The sequence below is a fragment of the Aphelocoma coerulescens genome, chromosome 7, assembly GCF_041296385.1.
Source record: "Aphelocoma coerulescens isolate FSJ_1873_10779 chromosome 7, UR_Acoe_1.0, whole genome shotgun sequence".
Lineage (NCBI taxonomy): Eukaryota > Metazoa > Chordata > Aves > Passeriformes > Corvidae > Aphelocoma > Aphelocoma coerulescens.
This window is the reverse complement of record NC_091021.1, coordinates 2,749,192-2,773,270: the sequence shown is the minus strand read 5'-3', so window position 1 is coordinate 2,773,270 and position 24,079 is coordinate 2,749,192. Positions and strand designations below refer to the sequence as shown.

At 46.7% G+C, this 24,079-nt stretch overlaps 1 protein-coding gene across 6 annotated transcripts in view; it reads right to left on the bottom strand.

Annotated features, from left to right (window-relative positions):
• Positions 1-989: 989 nt before the first annotated feature.
• The window catches only part of FN1 (fibronectin 1), a 51,998-nt gene continuing 28,908 nt past the window's right edge, over positions 990-24,079 (bottom strand). The window contains exons 24-46 of one of the 6 annotated variants that reach the window (XM_069021755.1): positions 23,470-23,661; positions 20,878-21,150; positions 19,654-19,836; positions 18,291-18,380; positions 17,893-18,162; positions 17,425-17,541; positions 16,907-17,071; positions 16,083-16,238; positions 15,223-15,336; positions 13,304-13,573; positions 11,319-11,506; positions 10,186-10,273; positions 9,830-10,006; positions 9,524-9,613; positions 9,141-9,320; positions 8,510-8,599; positions 7,238-7,704; positions 6,556-6,694; positions 5,491-5,655; positions 4,309-4,434; positions 3,635-3,741; positions 2,980-3,090; positions 990-1,733 (exon numbers count right to left, since the gene is read on the bottom strand). In XM_069021755.1, coding sequence (XP_068877856.1) covers positions 1,659-1,733; positions 2,980-3,090; positions 3,635-3,741; positions 4,309-4,434; positions 5,491-5,655; positions 6,556-6,694; positions 7,238-7,704; positions 8,510-8,599; positions 9,141-9,320; positions 9,524-9,613; positions 9,830-10,006; positions 10,186-10,273; positions 11,319-11,506; positions 13,304-13,573; positions 15,223-15,336; positions 16,083-16,238; positions 16,907-17,071; positions 17,425-17,541; positions 17,893-18,162; positions 18,291-18,380; positions 19,654-19,836; positions 20,878-21,150; positions 23,470-23,661 — 3,833 coding nt within the window. In that variant the 3' untranslated portion in view covers positions 990-1,658. Of the gene's footprint in view, positions 1,734-1,774; positions 2,636-2,979; positions 3,091-3,634; positions 3,742-4,308; positions 4,435-5,490; positions 5,656-6,555; positions 6,695-7,237; positions 7,705-8,509; positions 8,600-9,140; positions 9,321-9,523; positions 9,614-9,829; positions 10,007-10,185; positions 10,274-11,318; positions 11,507-13,303; positions 13,574-15,222; positions 15,337-16,082; positions 16,239-16,906; positions 17,072-17,424; positions 17,542-17,892; positions 18,163-18,290; positions 18,381-19,653; positions 19,837-20,877; positions 21,151-23,469; positions 23,662-24,079 lie in introns of those variants that run through there. The other 5 variants (XM_069021754.1, XM_069021756.1, XM_069021757.1 and 2 more) reach the window with 5 other exon arrangements.

The window sequence follows — 24,079 nt, the reverse complement described above, 5'->3', positions numbered from 1 at the left end:
GTGACAATTTCAACTAGCCTGGCACCTTCCTCCAGAAGGAAGCTTCTCCTGAAGCTGTGAGAGTGGTTGTAGGAAAGGGCTGGGGTGCTGGGAAGAGCCCCTCCTGAAGGCTGCTGCTCTGCTGGCTGAAGGAAGGACTTCTCCCTTGGATGTTTGCAGGGATGAAAAGGGGACTGTGAGCTCTGCTTGGTGTCTGTGTCCCAGAGGAAAGGGAATGTCCCTGCAGCTGATGTGTTCCGAGGAGCAGCTGCTGCCAGGCTGGGATTTGCACCATCACTGGCAGGCCCTGTGCTGGCAGCACAAGAGCTCCCAAAGCGTGGAAGTGAACGGAGAGCAGGGAGGAAGCATTCTGGGCCTTGGCAAGCACTAACAGAGGACTTGTTTCTCCAGCCACCAGGGGACTTGACCCTGGAGCAGAGAGCCCTGACTCTGGTTGGTCCTGGGCCCTACCAAAGCTGAGCAGACAAATCCTGTGGAGATGTGCCTCCTCTTCTGGAGAACTGCTAAGGGCTTAAATTCTGCAGGGTTTGGCATTGCTGTGAGCACCCTGTGCTTTAAGGCATGGACAATCCTCTCTACAGGGACCTTGGGAAAATGTGCTGTTCAAGTGATTTTATCTTGAAATGCTCCCTGTGGGGAAGGGAGCTGGTACAAGTGATGTGACAGAGGAGAGGAGGGGGGCTATGACTCCTCTTCTGTGTATCAGCAAAGTGAATTATTTACCATGAAAGGATTGTTGCAGAGTTGTTCTCTGGTCCAAAATATGTAGCCCTCACTTGGGAAAACCAATCTAGTTTAATGGGAAATTACTCAGTGTCTCTGTCTAGGCTAGTTCCAGTTCTCAGGTTTTTTCAGGGACTTGTTTGGCTTTTGAACACTGGGGGGGTAGAACTGACTGCTGCTGTAACCACCCCACTCTTTGCAGAGGTTTTGGGTGCTCTCTAGATAGCAATCCCTGACAGCAACTGCCACATGTCAAGAAGCCAAACCATGTTTTCATGTGATGCTTTATTGGATCCAGAGAATCCCAGGGACTGGAGCAGTACAGTGCATGTGTAGCCAGGGGAGGGGGCTGAGCAATCCTGACAGGACCTGTCCTGTTCTGCGTTTGCGAAGGCTGTACAGGTCATGGCAGCGCAAGCAAAGGGACTCACTGCTGGCTTGGTTCACTCTAATCAAGACTGGCTTTGTTTGCAAAAGGGCTGTGAGGAGCATTTTTTTTACCTCCCTCCCCACCATGAGGTAGAAGCACAGGAGACAAGAACACCCAGGCTTAGACCCAGTTGGTGCCAGCTCCTGCTGGGTTCTGAATCTTTGAACACATTCAACTTCACAGGTTTGGGTAGTCTCGCTAATTCTGGCACCTGTGCCACTGAAAGCTTATTTAATTCTGAAAGCTTATTTAATTCTAGGTATGGAACCATCCCTAGCTCAGTTCATCAGCAAAAGCAGGGGCTGTTTGCCTTTCCCTCCCTTCCCCTGTTGCCCCAAAGCAAGCCTGTGCCTCCTGCCCGTGCCATACCTACCCCCTGTCTGTGCTCTATAGGGCCAGGGGTGCAGCAGGAAGCCTTTAATTAACAAACTGCTCTACCAATATTCTCTCGAGGTTTACTTCACTCTTCTCGGGGATGTTTGTTCCATCTCGTGTCAAGGCAATGTTACTCCAGCTCTGAATCATCCCGCTCAGAATTATCCAGCTCAGAATAATGCAGCTCAGAATAATCATCTTCATCCTAAATTCCACGGCAGCAAAGAGAATCACTTAAACTGTATGTCTGGTTTGTAAATCTTTTTATTAAAAGAGTTGGTTTTTTTTCTTTTCCACAGTAGTAAAGCTTTGGCACTTACAGTATAAAAATAATCACTGATCATAATTACACCAAATTCCTCTTTGTCAACTGCATACTAAGTGTCTTCCATACATTTTATTCCCATATAAAAACACTTGAAGGTCAGGGGAACAAAACTGATAAATAACAGTATGAGATATAAAGATACAGCTAGAAAAATACTAGGATCATCAAGAAAGAATTAGGACTGTGCATATTTTAAATATCACAGTGATTGGATTTGCTGTTCCTATCTTATTGCTGGCTGCACGCTTATGTGAAAGCAGAAGTGTTTGGTGGACTTTCCTATCCCTAAACCTCAGTAATGTTGTACTCAAATGTTCTTGCATAGCACAGGAATCTTGAATTTGTACACCCTCCCTCCCCTTCAGTATTTTGATCCCCCACCAAATTTGTGATTTACCACATCTCCCCCTCCTCCCCTTTTTTTTTTGCCCCCTTTAAATTTGAAAATATTGACTGGATTTCAACACTTTGAGCAAAACCAAGACAATCGCTGTCAATCATGAGAAAAGTCTGAAACACTCCAAGAGTGGCGCTTGGAGAAGCTGTGAGTTGAGCTTAAGCTGGGAAAATGGCTCCAGAGCAGGGGCCATTCTCACTAGATGCAGTTTTGCTAGCATCACTCCAGTTTGGATGGTAATCGTGGCACATAGGGATTTATACTTTGGTTTGTCTGTTGCCATGGCCGCAAGAAGTCTTGCTTGATGTTACTTTCCCCGTGGATGTTGTGTGTCTGCCTGTACATCTAGGGGCATGAAACACTCAATGGGGCAGTTGACGTTCTGTCAGGAGGGAAGGAAATCAGTTAGAGCTCTGTCCTGGGTGTGGTTTGTGCTGGGAGCTGTTGGCAGCTCATGGGGCTGTTTCCCAGCACAAAGCACACAGCTGGAAATCACTCCATGCACTGTGGCCTCGGAGCATGCAATGAGGCCCTGCTGGGACTGAGGCACTGTGGGACTGTGTGTGTGGGGTGAGCTCAAGCAGTGTGTGTGTGCACTGGGGGCCATCATGCACTGCTGGGGGAGCACGAACCCACATGCTGCTCTCGCCCTCGAGCCCTACAGCGACCCCACCACCTGTGCCAGAATCACACCAGGACAGGGCAGACAAGGAAAGTTCTACTCACGGTGTTGGTGGCCTGGTGGTACCTCTGTGTGAACTGTGTGTAGGTGTGGCCAGCAGAGCCTTCGGGGGCCACCTCCACGCTGGGCCTGCGGCAGTTGTCACAGCGCCAGCCCTGTGGGGACAGAATGGGCACGTCGGTGCCACTGCCAAGGAGCTGCCAGGGCTCACGGAATCCCACACTGGTTTGGGTTGGAAGGGACCCTAAAGCCCATCCCATTCCACTCCCCTGCCACGGGTAGGGACACCTTCCACTGTCCCAGGTTGCTCCAAGCCCCATCCAACCTGGCCTTGGACACTCCCAGGGATGGGGCAGCCACAGCTTCTCTGGGCAGCCTGTGGCAGGGCCTCACCACCCCCACAGGGAAGAATTCCTTCCTAATATCCCATGTAAATCTACCCTCCTTCATCTTCAAGCCATTAATTCATGAACATTCATATGTGTGGCTATAGAGCCACCACCACCACTAAGGCTGCTCCTGTGTTACACCACACAGGCACCGATGCAAGTACTTCAGCTCTCCTCCTTACTTTTCTTCTTATATGGGCCCTTTCTGGCCCTTTCCATGACCTGAAACCCAGCAGTCTTTGAAGTGCAGCCAAGCACAGCCACCCCTGTCCCCTCCCTGTGTCCAACATAACACATCCCTCCTGCTCACCTGCTGTCCTCCGTAACAAGTGCAGGAGCAGATGGCCCCAAAGTACTCCTTCTGCCACTGCTCCCCAACGTGGTACATCTTCCCATCGTCATAGCATGTGGTCTCATCTGTGGAGGAACAGGCAGAGCTCAGCTGCAGGGCCTGGGCTTAGCTTTAAATATGCTCAAAGCAGCCTGGTGATCAGAAGGGGAGCCCCTGGGCAAGCATGCTCCCCTTGTCTGACCAGAGGCTCCCTGACTGGCAGGGGAACATCAGTCATGTTCACAGCTCAAACCTACAACAGGAGGGTATTTTCCTGACAACAACAATGAAGTTTAAGCCACAGAGTGAAGGCCAGAGGAGCTGGAGTGACAGGCCCTGCAGGAAAGTTCAGCTGGGGTAATCCACCCATCTGAGTGCAGTGACATGTCCCTGGTGTGCAGCTCCAGGGCCAGAGGAAGACAAGTGCTCAGTATGCTGTGACCTGAGCTAACAAAAGGTTTTCTTCTTTTCAAGCTCAGGAATGTGAGATTTATGCCTTCAGCTCTTGTGAGAACAGACCGAAGCTGTCACAGTTCAGCCTGAATCAGACACACTGATACACTGGTACTTTGCTTGTCCCCCTGGCAGGACAGAGTTGAGATGCTGAGATTTCCTGAATGAGAGCCCAGACTAACCAGCAGAAAGACACTTACGAGGTTCACACTTGAATTCTCCTTTTCCATTCCCAAGGCAGGTGCAGCTCATCATCTGGCCATTCTCCCCTTGCCTGTCCCACTTCTCCCCAATCTTGTAGTTAACTCCATTGTCGTGGCACCACTCTGGAGAAGGCAGAGGAACAAGAATCAGTAGTTATACCACATGCAGCAGGAGGAAAATAGCTTGGCATTGTCTCAGGAAGGGCAGGAGAAAGAATCTTTTCAGCTCATCTAAGTCCCAAGGAGGAAATGGGTTCAGCTCCTGCAGTTTGTAACTGCTGAAGGCTGTTCCAGCACTGGGAAATGTGTAGAGGCTGTTGGGAAAAAAGTAGGATGTGACAAAGAATGGGGAGAGGAGGTTTGGTTCATAGGAGAGGAAAAGAAATGAAAAGGAATTTAATAGATGTGGGGCAGGAAAGGAGAGAAAAGTATTTTAAATGCTCTTTTTTTGAACAAATACCCAGTATAAACTTCACCACAATCTTGCAAGACACAATGGGTAAGCCATGTGTATCAAATAATGAAATATAAATATTAATCCTGTAAAATAAGTGTCTTTTCCTGTAAAATTAAGTGTCTTTGCATAGACTCCTCTGAGTCTATGGAAATTGCAGAAATAATCTCTTTGCTGAGCTTATCCCACAATTTACAAGCCTAATTTTAATTAGCTGGGTATGTGTTGTGTTAAACTGCTCAATCACAGACGTTTGTTCCATTCCCTGACATCAAATAGGATATTCTTCCATGTAAACCACAGTTCTGCAAAGAATAAAACTTAATGCCCTGGGCAGAAGTGTTAGAAAATTAGAAAACTGGTTTTGCAAGCTGCTTTGCAAAGGCTGCCTGCAATGCAAGCCAGATTTATTGTAATACTAGCACTGGCTGTAAAACCCACTGAAATCCACACTTCCCCATATTACCCAGACATGTCTGGCAAGGTAAAAACATCACTTATCAATACAATATTGATTGTTGCTGATGGCAATTCTAGATTAGCTGCACAGCTCAGAGGTAACCAAAGTTTTCCATCACTTCTCATGATGCAAAACACTGCTTTGGTTTAACGACTTCAGATCCTGCTTTCATTTGCATCATGTTTGGATGAGGCTGGTTCTGTCAAACATGGCACTGGTGCTGGGGGAGAGTGGGGATGGGGATGGTTAACAGCAAGCTACTCACTAGAAGAGTCACATCTGAAATGGCCACTGCCAAAGCCTAAACACTGGCACCAGAGCTTAAAGCCAGTTTCAGATAAGCGCTCCCATTCCTCGCCAATGGAATAGAAGGAGCCAGTGTAAGTATCAAAGCAGGTGTCGTCAGCTGGCTGGTTTAGTCCTTCAGACACTGGAACAAAAAGAGAAGAAACAGGCATCACACACAGCATGGGAACTGCTGAAAGACAGAATGATTTTCAGTGAATACACACTTTCTTCTTCTTGCAATATCCTGGCAGTAATGGAACTACCCCATGGGCATATACTTGATGGTTCTGTCAGCAACCCAGCTCCCTGTGATTTATTTTCCATCTGCATGTGTCCAAGCAGTTGAATGATAAAAAAACTGACATGAAGGCTATTTTCGTTTTGATTTGCCAAGTTTCAAGCAAGTGTGAGTTTTTGCATTTGCTGCTGGTGAGCAACACTCTGACTCTGCCTGTTTTTAGGAGAAAATTTGCTGTAAGATGCTGAGAGAACAGCAGGGGGTTGGTAGCTGCATGATGTGCCCTTTTTTGGGGTGCTGCAGGTTCTATCTCATGGCAGGGGGCTGGGAGAAGGAGAGCAGACCCTGTTGTTGGGCAGAGTGATTTGACACCTTAGGTGTGTGCCTTGGCTGGCAGGTGGGTGGCTTCACAACCACGAGTTCAGTGTGTGATGATCAAGGTAAGAGCTGATGGTCCAGTCTATGACAGATATGAGACACCAGTGACTCTGACTCCCTTTAAGCACAGCAAGTACCAGATCTCTCTTGGGGCCTTGGGGTGTGCCTGGAGCCTCAAAGCACATCCTCTGTGCTTACACAGCAGCTCAGGATAGCTCTCATCCCACCATCAGTGTGTGTCAGTTATCCAAAACCAGAGGACCTCACAAATCACTTGTCCCAGGGTCCTGCTATGAACTGTCCTTGTCAGGAGAAGTTTCCTTTCTGAACCATTGTCAAGCTTGGGCACCAGGTAGGTTACCTGGAGTACAGGGAATGAGGCAGGGGCTGCACAGATTCAGCCAGACTCCTAAGATTGGTCCTTACCAGTGTTGCCAACTGTGACCACCTCCTCCAGCACCTTCTGCCTCCGGTGATCCTTCAGGGCTTCCACTATGATGTTGTAGGTGGCCCCTCTTGTAAGACCCTTGAGTGTGGCACTGGAGGAAGTGCCAGGAACCCTGAACTGCAACAAGAGACAATGCCAGGTCACCAGAAAGGGAGGAGGGAATACCCTTTAGGTGTTACTGCTCTCATAGGAAAGACAAGGTGTTTAGGATGACCCCTATGCTCTGTACCATGATGGAGCCAGACCACTCCCCTTAGATATTCTGAGAACTTCAAACAATACCAAGTTAAACTTGGCCACTCTGCACTATGGATCATGAGGGTTAGTTCTGCCATTTCAGGGAAACCACAGGAAACATAGGAGGAGTATTTTAGCTTGGACAAGCAGCACCTCAATCTTTGAAACTCCCACTTGGCTTACTGTCCCCTGCCCTGGTGAAGTGTCACTGCTGACAGCATTTCAAAGCCTTCTGGTTTTGCAGTTTCATCCAGAAGTCTTTTCCATAAAGGAGAGGAGGGAGGCTGTTATCCATCCTGGTCTCAGCTATGTGTTAAACACACTCTTTAGGTTGATTCCTGCCACCTTCCTTAGCACAGCAGAGGGACTGGGGGCTGCCCCAGGTGAGGCTACACTGTCCCTCTGCTGAGACAGCCCCATTACCTGCAGAGTGTCCTCGTCCTGGCTGACGGGCTGGCAGGAGATGATGTACTCAGAGCTCTCCAGCAGCGGCCTCCAGGAGATGGTGGTCTGAGAAAGGGCTTCTTGCCCTGTGGTGTCGTTGCGCCGCGGCCCGCGGGAGTGCGGGTACGAGGGCTCCACGATGATGGGCACCTGGTACCCCGGGATCTCGATGGCTTCATCCACGCTGGGCAGCGGCCGCCTGGATCCCGGCCTGAGGGGAGTGGCTGTGGTGGGTCCAGGCCGCCTGTAGCCGTGCTCCTCGAAGAAGACTTGCTGCCCCTGGTGTCCTACTGTCTGAGGGTGCCCTGAGGAGCCTGGAAGTTGGATACCGTTGCCATTGTCATACCTATTGTTCGTGAGGTAAGGGGTCCCCTCATCAATGGAAGGCACGTCCAGGATGTCGGGCTGGTTGGGGTGTGGTCTGCTAATCAGCGTGGGGAGCTCATCTGGCCAAAGAAAGGTTAGAAGCCATCAAGCAAAGCATGGCAAAGGAACAATGGCAAATGAAACAGCTGTATTACCCCACTCCAAGCATCAAATATTAGTAATTATCCCAAGACACAACACACTTTTTATGACCTTGTTGTGATTGTAAAGGTAATTTCTATCTCCCTCTTTCACACATAGGCATAAGAAGTGTGTTAGCATAAAATTTTCATACAGCTGAGCAACACTTCCAAACACTGCAACCCAAAGATGCCACCACCACTGCTCAAATTGAGAAGAAATGATTACAAGAGATAGCTGCAGATGATCATTTTAAGAGGAATCACTGGGGAGCAGGAAGAAACTTGCTCCTTGATCGTATTTGCATGCCCAGCTGGTATTTTGCTTGCTATAGGTATCTCAATCTTGTACTGTGAAAGTTGCAAAGTAAGAGAAATGCAACAGGAACAAATTGAATGGATTCTGCATTTGATGCCATCAAGTTTAGACAGTAATGTTAACCCTGATTTAATTATCAATTAGGTACCCAAGCAAGAATCCAGCACCAAGCACACTGTTTTGTTCCTAGTGTTCAAACACAGATAAATGTGATTAATATAAATTTAGAAGTGTACCTCCTGCATCCTTAGAAAGGAAAATCTCCTTACAAAGCCTATTTGACTCAAAGAAAAGGTGTGGCTGAGTGGTGTGAACAGGATATTTTTAAAAACACTATTATTTCAGTCCTCCACAAGTGTCCTTCAATGTCTCCCCAACTGGAAGACATCTCCTGTTGGCACAGAACAATCCAGAGCTTTGTTTTACCTGTCCTTTTTCTGCCAACCAGTGGTTCACTCTTTTGACTGTTCTTCACAGCAATGATGTAGATGATGTATTCAGTGCCAGGTTCCAAACCTAGGCAGGGAGGGAGGACATAAAACAATTTTAGACTTATGAGTTGCTTTTCTTTTATGATTATGTGTGAGATCTAAGGCCGAGTGAGAGGTATGGCTACAGTATCAGGTATGTGCATTCCAGATCTGAGGTTTTCAGGACAGTGCAGAGAGTTCAGCCTCCTGCTCCTCAGAGCAAGTCTGCAATCTGATCACGTCAGCTGGGATCACAGACTCAAACTTAAGGGATCTTCAGCACGTGTGACTGGTGGGGTGCCAGAATCATGGGCTTTTTTCCTTGAAAGGACAATGATTGTGGTGACAGTGGAAGCAAACACTGATCTGTTCAAATGTGGTGGTTGTTCTGACCAGTGCATTGGAATGTGTTTATAGGACAGGTGTGCTTCTAGGACCACTCTCTAGTACTGGAAACCACAATAAAGGAACACAACTTTCTCTGTCTACTAGCTAATCATCAACACATTTTATAATTAGGCTTTCCCCCTCCCTCTCTCTTTCAATTCAAGAGTTTCAGGTGAAGAGCTCCCAGACAAAACAGTCACCAGTAATGGTAGCCTCGGTGGTGCCGGGCCGGGGGCGAGGCACGATCTCCTTGACTGGTGAGCCAGGTTTCTCATATCTGATGATGTAGCCAGTGATTTTGGCTCGAGGAGGCTGCCAGGTGGCCAGCAGGGAGTTGCTTGTGGTTGTAAGGAAGCGCAGGTTAGAAGGAGCATCGATAGCTGGGTGGAAACAAAAGAAAACAGGTCAAATACAGAAAAGACCAGCTTCACCCGAGCTACACATGCTTGACACCCTTCTCAAACTTGGGAGTAAAACCATTGCTCTAAGTCACAGGGAATATTAAATGTGATCAGATATAGACAACTCCTAACTACCACATGTGATTACTCAGAAGAGCAGAAAGGTCAGACAAGATCATTACCAGTGGAGGCATCCAGTACCACTGGGGAGCTGCGTGCATTCTCATTCAGAGTGTACAGGTAGATCTTGTAGTCAGTGCCAGGCTGCAAGCCTAAAATGAAGTTGAAACACAGATGTTAGCTAAGGAGAGGAAGCCACCTAAGATGGCCATCAGAATGTCTTTCAATAACCTCTTCTTGGAGCCTAGTCTTGATACCTCAGATGTCTTTCCCACCTTTTGTTCCTACAGTATTTCTCATCAAGGATATTCAAGTCCCAAAAGTGTACTTTCTGCTATGAGCCTGCAGCTGCAGAAGCCCTCACTTACCAGTGATAGTGTAACTCCTGAGTTCAGGGCTGATGGTCCTCTGAATGGGGTTCTGGCCACCCGCAGGAATGGCTTCCACAAGGAAGCCAGTGATGGTCTCAGTCTTGGTTCTCCAGGTAATGGTGATGGTTGTCTCGGTGACATCTGTCACCCGGGGCCTGCGAGGGGGACTCACATCTGCACCACAAGGAAAAGGGGTCCTGTCAGTACAGTGGGGACTGGGAATCATCAGCCAAGTGTTGGTGAAGCCCGGGATGGAGCTTTGGATAGAGCCCCACTTTGGACCTGGAGCAGGCTCCCAGCCTCTGCACCCACACAGCACTAAAGTGGTCATTTGGGGAGGGCCCACCACTTACTTTCAAGGGTGGTGACCACCCCCTGGGCTGGTCTGCTGGTCAGGGAGTCCTTCAGGGCATACACACTCACTTCATACTTGGTTGCTACCTAGAATGGACAGAGTTACACCATGTTACGAGAAGGCACAGGGGGAAATACTCCTGCCCTCAGTCAGTGTTTGGTGGAGCCACGTTTCTCAGTCACCACTTACTGAAATAGGAAGCCTTAAAATAAATCAGGGAAGGACTGATGGGATAATTCTAATTATTTCCAGCTGTAATAAAACAGCAGACATGGACCCTGACAAGCAGTGCACATGTGCACACTCAGGAGCACAAGAAATCCTGGAAGAAGCTTATTTATCACCCCTCATTTTAGAAACTGTGCTTCAAAGCTGATTCTTCAGAAAAACTCTAATTTCCCTCCTATTTTTCCCAGTTAATGGATGCCATTTGCTATGATAAGGAATAAAATAATATGAATAAAAGAGAACTGTGGAAGTAACAGCATGGGGGTTTTTGTCCTTGCCTGCATCAGACCATGGGTCCACTTAGATTAGAATGTTTTTAAAGGCTCATTTCTGAAAATGATTCATAAAACTCCTTAAAAACAGATCAGTATCTTTTTAAGATTGCAGGAACCATAAAAGCAGTGATTTTCAGCCTTCTCCAGTTCAGGAACTCCTGAAATGTTTCCAGTGGAGAAGATGGCTATATAGCAAATTTAAGCCTACTCACAAAAGACTTGCATTTTTAACTTATATTTTGCAGATGTCTTAAAAATAGGGAATAGACTGCCAGAGCTCCCATATCACAGCTTGAAATCTCCACGTTGCATCACTTTATCTGACCTCTTTTGTGAAAGATGAGTAAAAGCATTGTGCTGGGTTACTTTTGATTGTGAACCTGATAATTTGCATTTGATTAGGCATCCACTCTGTACTAGATGAGGAAGGGGGTAGAATGCAGATTCAGCTGGCCAATTACTTGGCTTTTAAAAAACTTCTGTACTGAGTAGCTGCAGTCTGACTTGCCATCAGCTTCAGAGCCAGACCCTCAGGAGCTGTAATGATCTACTCCAACTGAAGTTCCTGACCCAGGAATCTGAAATTGCTTCCAACATCTCCTTCCCACAATACAAAGAAAAAAGTTACCATCAAGCCAGACACAACTGCAGATGTGCTGTCTGGAGAAAGGTTGATTTCTTTCATAGGACCAGTCTTTTCTTTGGGGTTCACTCTGACTCTGTAACCAGTGAGGCGAACATTTGGTGCATTCCAGTTGATGGTGAGACTGGTGGGAGTTACCTGAGTAAACTTCAGGTTTGTTGGAGGTGGAATTGCTGCAAAAATCCAGATTAGCGTGTGGTGAGTTTAAGAAAAGACAGTCTTGGATAAGACAATATTCTCTCCTGAACATGAGACAGGTTTAGGCCAGGAAAGTGGAGTGCCTTGTGCAAACACAGGCATAAAGCACTGTGGGAAGGGACATGGCATTCAAGAGGAGATTCTCAAATCTACAGTAACACTTTTCAGCAGAAATAAGGAGATATCAATGCTTCAAGCCTGAAGTTAAGTGAGCAATGACATTTGCTATGATATAAGGTAAAGGCTTGGGAAGGTGCTTCAATCTCTAGTAGACCAGTCTATTTTAATTATTCTACCAGTCTCTGCTTTTCATCACACAGCTCACGGTTTAGTCCTGCTCCACTTGTCCCTGTCTGTTCATTTCTAAAATACAATGGATGATTTACAAAAGTAAGTAGGAAGCAGGCTCAGGAACTGCAGAGAAGATATAAAAATACTGCAAATGGAGAGGGGAAGCATTTTACAGCCACTTACACAGCGAGCAAGACAATGGAAAAGCAGAGCTGTGGTGGCCATGAGGCTCATGACACAAGAGCCTGTTCACAAGCTAACACATCCAATATCCTTACAAACAAATGTTTGCCTAAAAAAAGGAGTGTCCATTGAAATATTTTCTTGCCTTACTGTTGGTAAGCCTGGGGCTGTAAACAGAACAAAGATATACCTTACCACAGTGCCCACTATGGCACATTGCTGTCAAAGCCTTCCAGTTTTACAAAGTGGAAATACAGGATAATTCTTCCTTCTGGCTTTGCTCAGAGCTCAATCTAAAGCCCATGAGAGTCGATGGAAAGTCTAGAATTACTTCAAATCCACCTTTGAACAGCCCACAAAAGGCAAACCACAGAGGGTGGGTTTGAAAAAGTACTATATTGGCATTTCTGGCAGGCAGTCAGCCAGATGTTCCATCATTACATCACTTTGCTTCAGTTTAGCACAGTAAATCTGTACACTAGGACCCACTGAATTCATTCCATTTAATTCCCCTGGAATTAAAGTGCCAGCTTTTCAGCCACAAATGAATGGGAGACCTTTATTACACAGGTGCTACCTGTCTTTGTAATAAAGCCACATCTGGTAATGCTGGAAACTTGCAATGGATTCCATATTGCTGGAAGCAATGTTAAGCTAATTCCTTGCAGTAATTTTCCTTTTTCATCAAGGAATTTTCAATGCATGGAATTGTAGCTGGATCAGCCTGGCACAGAAGGGACCCTCCTGTTCTCATAGAGGTGATGAGGGTGCAGGGTAGGGGCATGCACTGGGCTGTGGTCCCTAGAGCAGTGCCAGTGAGGGATCTGCAGGCTGTGTGAGATCTGAGGGTTCAGCAATCTCCCAGCCCTTCCTGCTGACGTTTGGCTCCATCCAACAGCAAAGCCCCCAGGGGATGAAATCTGCCCTCAGCTCTGTTGTTGGTCACTACCTGTGCTTTCAGCTCTCCCATAACCTAAAGGCAAGACAAGAGCGCTGTGAGAGCACTCACCATGGACCAGGCTCTATGACCAGGGACAGGACACCCCTCCCTCCTTTCTCTAGGATCTGCTCCTTCAATCCCACTCTCTTTCCTGCCTTCCCTGATGTGTGTGCAGGCTGACTCTGCTGGCAAGCAGCTCTATGGCCCCAGCTAAGCCACCCCTCAGGAGCAATCCCATCCCCTGGGCTGCCCTTGGGGCTGTCCCGGCACGAAGCAGCAGTTGCACATGGAAGCACACTTTACCCCTCGGGGCAGAAGCCGCTGCTGCCATGGCCTGCTGGGGTGGTGGGAGCTGTACCTGTGGACTGGGTCCCAGTGAGGGGCAGGCTCTCCATGTCATCGTATATGGCAACGATACTGATAGTGTACTCAGAACCTGGCCTGAGGCCATGCAGCTCAGCAGTGTCTTCTTCGCCCCCTGGGGCCGGCAATAGCTCATGGATTCCATCCTCAGGGCTTGAGTAGGTCACCCTGTACCTGGTGACTTGCCCCTGCGGGCTTTCCCAAGCAATTTTGATGGAATCAACATCCACCTCAGTGAATGTTAGTCCTTTAGGGCGGTCAATGTCTGTTAGGCAAATTAACGGTAAGAGGTTAAGTGATAAAAAGCAGGTTGTGGGTGAGGAAAATAAAAAGCATTTCGATTACATGCAAAGCAGTTTTTGGTTTGGCGTGGCAAGGGGCCACTGGATTCTCCTCTGTGCTGCACCTTGCACACATGCTCACATCCCTAAGGCTGAGTTTGCTGGTGCCAGGCAGCAGGAAGGCAATCTTTGCCTTGTGGAAACCAAAAAGACCTGCACTGCCACCTTCAAAGCAGCCAGGACACCAATTCTTACCTATTTTTGAGTCCACTTGGCACCAAAACCCTTTTCACACAACTCTAGTAGCATGAAGCTACTTTAAAAGTAGACAAGAGGAAAAAAAAACAATGGGAATTTTAAGACCCATTTCTCCCACATAAATGGTTGCTAGTGCTAAAAGCAGCCAGAGAACCCACCTGACTCTGTAAGTTTGGGTTCACAGCACCTGCTGTTCATCACTGTGAGCTGCTGTGCAAAGTGCCAGTCCAAGGAGAATCCACCCCGCTATTTTCTTTCATAAATTAATATCCAATTAACACACTCATCAAGAAAGCAAAATTACTCAGCACATGATACTGCAAAATCAGTTAGAAACATTTCAGCTTTGTATTGAGTGCACAGGGAATGTCCACAGGTGCAGCTGGGTGATATGCACACCTCCCAGTTAAACCAATTCATGGGATTTTCCTGGCAAGGTGGGAGCTCAGTGCAGGACAGCAGGGGAAGTGAGCCTTGCTCCTCAGAAGTCTGAGTGGCTATCACAGAAATACACACATCTGGTTACACAAAATGGGAGGATGTAGCATGTCATTTTTATATTGGATCAAAATCCTGCTTTTCTGTAAGGTTTCCAATTTTTCATTTGCCATTTTGTATTAGTCCTCAATTTTCTACATTTTCTAGTTGGCAAAGGTGATTTTTGTCCAGGAATTTGTTGGTTTGAATGTGGACTTCACCCATCTCTGCAAAGGTCTGGAGAAGCTCCTGTTGTCTATAGTGTTTGGGGCTGAGTCATGGTTTTGAACATAAACTTGAGCAGAGTAACAATCACACAAATCCCTACCCCAGAGGTGTCCCTCAAAAGGGACTTTACCTCAGAGATATCCCTGAATTACAAGGTCCCTCCTGTGTCCCGAGCAGACTGCTGCTTTGTACAGGGCACCTCAAACCTGGAATTGTTCTTTCTTTTGCAGTGCTTCATCCCAAATTCTTGGTATAATCCATGTAGTTTCCTTTACTCCCTCACACAGGGCAAGTGCTCCCAATCCCAGTCCAGTTCCTTAACAGCAATCACCTTTGCCATCTAGCTCCACACAAAGGAGATCTTGGCACATTTTATCCACTGATTGGCTGATGGCAAACAAAACCCCAAAAGACTTTGTGGCTTTAGTGAAAGAAAATGAGAAGCGTAGCATTTTGAGGAGGCAGGAAATTGCATTTTGGCAGTGTTTGAGGCAGAGGGACTGCATTTGTGCCAGCATCTGCAGTTTAGGTGCATGGTACTTCTCACAGGGCAAACCACCTCACTCTCTCCTGGAGACCAGGACCCTGGTTTTTGCTTTCCCTGGGAACATGATAGTAGGTTCAGACATCAAGAGAAAACACGTTTGTTCCCATGAAGTGAAATACGTACTGGTGACAGCTGTATCAACCAAGGGCTGGCTCTCTCCGTTCTGATTCTGAGCAAAGACACTGACCGTGTACTCCACTGTGGGCTGCAGACCTTCAATAGTGACTTGAGTTTGATCTGGCAGGAAAGAACACCATCAGTCAGAAAGAAGAGCAAAAAGCTGCAGAGAGCTGGCCTCAAAACAGCCTTGATTGAATGGCCTGTCTAAGCCATACCATGAATAAGTGTAATTAAAACAAGGTGGGATTGACAAATTACATTTGCCTTTAAATTGCACCATGGTTCTCTGGCAGTGCACAACTGCAATTTGTACCTGCTCCAAGGCTCCACAGCTGAAAGGGCAGGTTGGCACAGTGGGTAAAACAAAGCACAGGGAGACCAGCTTTCATCATTTTCCAGGGTAAAGACTGACCATCAACTCAGCTGCATCACAAGCATCCCCAAGTGCTCTGCTGATCCCACAAAATGCAGTGCTCCTGAGAGCTGACACAGCAGGTTCCACAGGTACTACACTACAAACCTGTGGTGTATGTGACTGAGTCCATGCTATGAGCAAGGGTCACATTATGTGACCTCCAGAAGGATTTCAGAGCAAGTTTTGCTGGATGCTAGAAAACCAATAGTATTTCTTTGAAATGCAGGTGCTTTTCAGGCACACTGAGGCTGCCAAGAATAAACTTTTGCAATACAGTGGTGTCAAAGAAATACAAAACTTTTGGGGCAAAAATCTGCCCTAGCTTCTCCTGCATGAGACACAATGGAAAGTCATCAGGATGGCAAGAAAAGGTACAAGCAGCAGCAAGATTTTAGTGGTCACATCCTGCATTCTTTACAGATCCAGTGAAGAATGACATGACTCTTACCTGCAGGGACATTTTTAATTTTTGTGGGCACGTGTCCCTTCTTGGGGACAGCAGTCACTCGATACCCTGTGACTGGGGATGTTGAAGGGAGCCATCTGATGCTGATACTGTTGTCCTGGACATCAGTGACTTGCATCTGGGATGGTGTGTCTATTTCTGGGCAATAAAAATAATTTTTCTGAGTATGTTGGTACAGGAAACCCTCCCTCCACTGTTGTGTCCTGGCTGAATTTTATTCTGCACTGCTTGGAAGAGAAAACACATGTTGCTATTTATCTGTGCCTCATGCTAGCCCAGAGCAAAAAAGCCTTAACCACGATGTGTGGGTGACTGATCTCTTAGCAATGTTAGTTGAGGATTTTTGTTGTTTAAAGGCTATTAAATGCCTTTATCTGCAGCTACAGCAGGAGTAGGATTAAGCTATATCCAAATCAGGAGTGAGACAACAGTCTTGGAGTTAGAAAGTTAGGTCTCCTCAGGATCACATAATCTGACAGTGATGCACTAGAGTTAAGATAGCAGTGACCCCGTGATAGGAGAGCCCAACAGGATTTCCACTCTGCAATGAGCAGTCAGGCACTGCTTTTATCCCCATCTGGACTCCACAGGGTTTCCCCTCCTCCACATCCACGATCCCCTTCTGTGCCCCATCACTTATCATGCTGGGCCACCAAGATACACAGCTCCACTGAAACTCATGGCCCTATAGCCCATGGCTTCTAAAAGAAACCAGGGATCAGTGAGGATCAGTGATGCACATTTATGGGGAAAAGCCAACACAAAGCTGTGGGGTTTTTTTTTTGTTTGATTTAATGAGGTCTCACCTGTTCTGTAGGTGACAGTGACTGGCTTGCTGCTGGCAGGGCTGTCTCCACGGCCAGTTACAGCATACACAGTGATGGTGTATTCAACACCAGGTTTGATGCCAGTGATGGTGGCAGTAGACACGGTGCCAGGCACTGTGAACTCCTGTACGGGGCTGCTTCCACCTAGGAAGAGTAGGTTAAAAAAAAGAAATGTAATGGATCTGTAAAGCACGCATTTAAAGTCACTACAAAAACTAGGACAGTCCTATATCAACATCAAGCTGAAGACAGAACCCTGTTGTTGGGTCAAAGTTGTTTTGACCATTCCAAGAATGAAATATGTACACAGAACCACTTCTAAAATTACTGGAATACTCCAGATGTTCTTTCCTTTGGGTAGACAAAATAGGATTTGCTCTTCTTTAAAAAAGGCGCCTATGTGTCCTCTACAGTCCAAGGTGCCTTTGCTACTTGCTTTCTAATGGTGTCAGAATAGAGTTTCTGGTCTGTGACTGGCTGTCACAGCCTGCCCTCACCTGTTTCACCATAAGTGATCCGGTAGTATCTGACTGTCACTGCAGGAGCATCCCAGGAAATCCTGAGGCTGGTCGGGCTGGTAGGAGTGACTTCCAGGTCCCTTGGAACATCAGACACTAGAAAAACAGAGAATTGAGAAGACAGTTTCAACACAATTGTACATCAGCTACATACTCCACTTATACCTCTGCTACTCATCTGTCTCTCCTCTGGCTCAGTGCACACTCCTCTCCAAAGAAATGGATCTGGTTAAAAACCATATAGCATTGCACTGGATTTAATGAAAATAGTTCTGCTGGCCCTAGAAACATCTGAAAGTAGCATGGGTCCTACCACCTTTCTCTAAATCAGGCCCTACCTCAGTGCACAGGCATTTCCTCACAAGTGAAGCCAGTAGGGGAGATGTGGTTTAACAGCAACTGCCTTGCTAGAGGACACTCCAAATCCAGCATTCCCTCAAGGCTCACCTGTTGTTTGCTGGCCAACCAAGGGCAGGCTCTCCTCCCTGCCATTGATGGCGATGATGCTGACCACGTACTCGGTGCCTGGCAGCAGGTTGGTGAGGGTGATGGAGTTCCTTGAGGGAGGCACACGTTCCTCCTTGGGCCGGGCCCCGCCCTGCTCCGGCTGGTAGCGGATCCTGTAGCCCGTGATGGTGGCACGAGGAGCAATCCAGTGCACGGTGAAGGAGTTTGCGGTTATATCTGAGAAGTCGAGGCCGGTGGGGGAATCGAGACCTGGGTGTTTCAAGAGACACAAGACTGACCTCAACCAAACTGTTTGGTGTCATCACAGGAAAAAAAGCACTGAAGTCCCATTAATGAATTCTTAAGGGATGGCATTAACCACATGTGCATCCAAGTACCTGTTTTCTGGATTCCATACAAAGGCGCACTCTCGCGCTGCTCGGAAACACTGTAGACTTTCACCAGATATTCAGTACCAGGGAGCAGGTCTGTGGAGTTGAAGAACAGGAATTTAGATGTACTTCTTTGCTAACAGCAAGAAGTGAATCAACCTACACAATTTTAACTGCGTTTCTTAGGAGACAATCAGGTTTTGCTTGATGGAAGATCTGAGCCTCCAGGGCAATCAAAAGTTTAAATCAGTTATTTTTGTGGCCTTATGGGTCCTTGCAGTGCTTTAGCCTGAAGGAGCATGATATCCTATGTCAGTGCTCCCTTAGTTTGTGGAGACTGACTAGAAGCAACTACCTTTTTACAGGGTCCCTTCTAGTTATCTACTAGTTTAGTTATGCACCAGGCCACAGCTTTAGCTGATATAAACTGAAAGGATTTCCAACACAGCTATTCTAAGTCAGACAAGCTCCAGATTTAGTTTTTTATTCTGAAAGCAGGTATTGTCCCTCCCTTAACCAACCTGATTCTAGGATAGTGAGAAAAAAACCCAACTATAAATACAACACAGCTTTTGCCCCAAAAATTAATGTCAGCTTTTGGAAAATGCCCACATTTTGTTGCCATGTCCTGTAAGGCTCCAAACAGTATGGGTTTTCTGGTCTGAGCATACAAAGTCAAAGGAGCAATGACCTTTTGCATATTCTGATCCTCTCCCTGAACCTCTGCACTGCAAGTCCTTGACATTACTGGCAAACCAGGTGAACAACACGTATTTATTGTTAATAGCTAACCTGGCTGCAAATCAATGCAATTGCCTCATAGCCTGATTCACCACTGACCTTGGATTGATAGGAAAAGACTTGCCTGTGGTTTGGCTTTAACTTGGGTAAAGCTAGAGGTCAAACCACACTTAGTGTGAGTTTGTATGACGCTACTTGCAACATCAGCTTAGATCAGCTGAGAACTTGGCCAGCCACATTTAAACAATTTTTATTTTGCCTCATCTTGTGTCAGGTGGACCTTCTCACCCTCTACAACTACTTGAAAGGAGGCTGTAGGAAGGCTGGGGGTCAGTCTGTTCTCCAGGTAACAAGTGATGGGACAAGAAAAGACGTCAAGTTGCACTAGGGGAGGTCAGGGTTGGATATCAGGAAAATTTCCTTCACTGAAAGGTTGGTCAGGTGTGGAGTCACCATCCCTGGAAATGTTCAGGGGGTGTGTGGATTGGCACTTGGGGACATGGCTTGGTGGTGAGCTGGGCTGATGGTTCAACTCAGTGACCTTGGAATTCTTTTCTCTTAGTAATCAATCCTATGATTTTATGATGAGGGGCCTCTTATGCTTGACTTATGTAGGTAACCCACTCACTTGTTAAGATGACCATGTTGTCTGAGGGTGAGACTGTCACCTCTGCAACATCCTCCTCCTTCTTGGCAGGGGAGTAGCGCACCAGGAAACCGCTCAGCACGATGGAAGTTGGGGCAGTCCAAGTCACCCTCATGGTGTCAGGCCCCACATTGGTGAAGCGCAGATCAGTGGGAGGAGGCACAGCTACACAGCAAAGAACAAATCTACCTCAGTTCTCAGATTCATATCGATCAAGATGTCTGTTCTGGGAACCAATCACCAGAGAAAGTATCTCATGCACAACAGACTACGGCATCAGACTCATGCAAACAGACTTCTAAACTACATTTGGTTCTACTACAGTCAAGAGAAAAATGTGTCTGCACTACTGTCAGGCTGCTTTAACCTCTTGGCAATTCCTGATATGTTAAATGTACCCCATGGGGCTAATTTAAAAACAAGGTAGCAAGTTTCAGTAATGTGCTTCTAGCAGCTGGATTTTGTATTACAGATGTGGTGCCAAGAAAGGTTTAAAGTTGCCATACAGCAGCTTACAGATGGAAAAGTAATCTCATCTAGAATCCATACATGCACACACAGGAGAGGAGAGGGCACATCACTAATTTCCTATGACTCTACTTCTACTCGTGTCGAAGGATTTACAGCCTCAGGACTTTCAAACAAAACAAGATTTCATGCAAGAACCAGTTTCCAGCTTGCCTTCAGCTCATGCACTATAGAGACCCTTGACGGTGTGGCATGGCTGTCACTGGCATGTACTCAGGGAGTGGTGTCCATCTGCATCCTTTGGGGCATTGCGGAAAGAGTGGGGCCAGCACAGAAACGAGCTGCTGGAAGCTCAAACAGCTGTCAAGGCTGGAGGGCGTCTGCTGATCTACTCCACCTTTTAGCACCCCTGTTTTGGGGAATCACAGTTTCAAAGTCTGGCGAACACACAGCTCATGTTTCAGGCTCTTCATTCCAACTGGATCCTGGAAATCTGACTAGCAGAAGGTGAATGAGCCTGGCAAGTCTGCAGCCATTCATGGCATTAATATGCCTCCAATTCGAAAGTGAGCAGTGCACATCCATCCCCAGCTGCTATCCGGGGAAAGCAGCGAGCTGGGTCTGTCTGGCCTCCTCGCAGCGAGCGGCTCAATTCCTCTTTGACAAAGCCCCAGCACCCCGACAGCCAGTGACAGCCAGTGACACCGCCCACAAAACACAGAAGTTTTCAAAATTCACCCGTTTGCTGTGTCAGAGTGGTAGGGGCGCTCTCTCCGCCATTAATGAGTGTGATTACACTGATGTCGTAATCAATGCCCGGCTCCAAGCCTGTCACTGTGTAGTATCCTACTGAGGAGTCCACAAAATCTTCAAATATAGGGACACTCTCTCCTGCCGCAACTACTGTGATGCGGTACCCAATAATGGTGGAGGCATTTAACGGGGTCCACCTCAGGCCGATGCTCGAGTCAGTTATGTCAACAAAGCTTAGGTCAGTGAGCTGGGGCACCTCTAATGAGTTAAAGAGCAAACGGGAGAGGCAGAGACACACGGAGGCAAAAGAAAGACAAGGGAGAAAAAAGCAGTGTTCATCACTATTAACATCGACAGAACTTTGGAAGCAATTGCGGTGATATGCAGAATTTCTCTTGGGGTTTGGGGGAAAAGGGAGGATTTTGGTGGGGTTTTCTTGTTGTGTTTTTGCCTTTATCCAGTTTGTTTTCTTATATTTACCCTTCAATGCAGTCTCCAGCTGCTCCCCTGGGCAGGCAGAAGCTGAAACCCCGATCCCCTCAGAAGCTGAAACCCCGATCCTCTTTAGACATACAATTTCCAAAGAGCCCTACAAGAGGCACTTAACTTGCAACAAATTTACTTTCAGCAATGATAAGCCACAAAGACCCATCATTTTCTGACAAAAACAGAAGCAGAAGAAACACAGCCCTTTTTTCTTTTTACAGGTAAATTACAAGAGAGCAAAGTTTACTAAAGTGTAAATAAAACAACTCTGAAATAATAGTTGATCAACCTCTAAAATTCTTGTTTTGTTCAAATGATGAATCTAACTTTTATCACAGGGATCACAAAAATATCAGCTCATTTGAAGGGGCTAAATCAGACCCTCAGCTGGTGAGAGCCTTCACAAAGCTCCAGGGCAGATCATCCACTGTCTGAACTACTTACACTGCACTTGGAAAAAAGCCTCAAATCCCTGCAATGGCTTGAGGATCTGGCCCAGAATTCCTCAAGTTCTGCTTACCAACTAACTGCTGCAATATATGTGCTAAAACCAGACGATATGGAACAGTAAGTAATAGAGCACTTCCTTGGAAACAGGGTAAATGGTTAAAAATGACCTTTAGATGATATTAATTCTATCAGAGTGACAACATCCCCAAATTCAGAGGTTATGCCCAGCACATGATGTGGCCAAGAGCCTGACATATGTGGCTAAAATCGTTCAAAATCTCAAATTTTAGCCACTGAATAAGGATGCTCTTTAATGACCTTTTAGATGCTGCCTAAATTTCTGTAGGGAAAATAAGCACAGCTGTGACTGTTTTCCCAATTGATACGCCATTAGCAAAGGTGCTCATTTCCTGCATGTTATGACCAGCAGAACTGGGCAGGGAGTGGGTAATTTTAGAGGCATCTTTAATTGACAATGGCCAAACCTTCAGTTGCTCAAGTCAATAAATTGGTATTGATTTAAGCCACAAGATTTGGCTGTGTAACCTCTATCAAGGTGATCCTGAAATCAGTGGGAACTAATGGATGCTCTTCCTCACTCAGGATCAGACATCAGTAAGTGAGTCAAAGATGCAGGACTCTGTATCCATTCTGTTCATTACAAGTTAGTTTGAAAAGGAATTATGGACAGAAATATTGCTTTAATAATAGTGGTTATATTCTATTTTGATGTCCTTCTAGGAAAACACTTATTTTACGGAATAGGTGCAAAATAAAAGCCAGTTTTCTGTAAAGTAATTGTTTATCCACATGGAATGCATGTACCATATCACCTTTAAAGAGTTGTAAAAGCCAGACACATACATTCTTAGCTTTCCCCCACCAGAAGATGGTGAAGGGCTAAAGCTATTACTGCATAATTATGCAGCATCACAGTATTAGTTCACCCCAGGGAGCACACAGCACTTCAGTGAAGCACAGAAATTTTAAAGCAGTGTTACAAGAGCAAGCAAACACAGTAGCTGGCATCATCTCAGAGCAGAAACAAAAACAAACGAAGCCTCACAAAGGAAAACTAAATGCAACCATTTAGGGAAATGCACATTAATTTTGCTACTGTGGCTACAAAGGCAGTTTCTGCAGTCCCCACAGATGTTATGTGAGGTGGCACACATCACTCTGTGTCTCTAGTGCTACAGTGATGGACCTTTCCATCTTGGCTTTCCTCTCCGCTGTGCTCAAGTGATCTTCTGCCACTACTGCTGCCAGAATTTCTCCTGTGCTCACTTCCCACTCATACGTCTGTTCACCTACTTCCTGTTCCCACCAGCTGTGCTCCAGATGCTGGGGCACTTCAGGGCTAAGTTAAATCCCTGCAGCTGCCCAGCTCAGTGTACTGACAGAGCAGATCCATGTGTTTACCACCACCCTGTGACACACAACATAGGCTGCCCGTGCAGAGAAGTACACAGGTGTTGTAAGTTCTCTCGCATGTTGGAACATGGCTATTCTGCTTCTTGAGACTAAACATGAAGTCTAAGCCCTCCCACCACCAGACTAATAGAAGTTCTGCAATGTAGAGCTCTTGGGCTCAGCCATTTGACCTTGAGCAGCTGAAAGTGCTGCTCATCCTTTCGTTACCTGGGGTGATGGTTTCCGAGATGGGGACGCTCTCCTGGTCGTCCTTGACAGAGTAGACGCTGACGTTGTACTCCACGCCGGGGTTGAGGTTCTCAAAGGTGCAGGTGGTCTGATCTGCACCCACCACCTCCTCCAGGGTAGAGCCCTGCTGCCCGTCGGTGGGAGCCGTGGTCACGCGGTACCCGCTGATGCCTGAAATACAGACAGGGAGGCCAGTGTCAGGAATCTCCTGCTGTATCCATTCGTATCAGAGGCCTCAGTGCAACACCTGAAGCAAACACATGACATTTCACAAGTGATTTTGTCACCCTGAACCCAGCAGATGAGAGGTTGCTTTGTCAAGCACTCCAAAATGAGCTTCCCAGGAGCTAGCCATGCCACCCTCATTTCAGTTCCCTTTGGGACCTCACCAAACTGAAAGTCTCAGGACTTTTGAGAGGAACTCAACTCTCAGGACTCTGTCAGGGAAAGATTCAGCTACCAACAGACAGGGGTTTTCAAAAACTTTCAATCCACCTCTTACAAGAGTCAATTGTGCAGCTCCCATCAGCTATTGTGGGAGAGGAGTTCGTCCTGAACACTTTCAGAACTTCCATGCTCGCTTTCAATT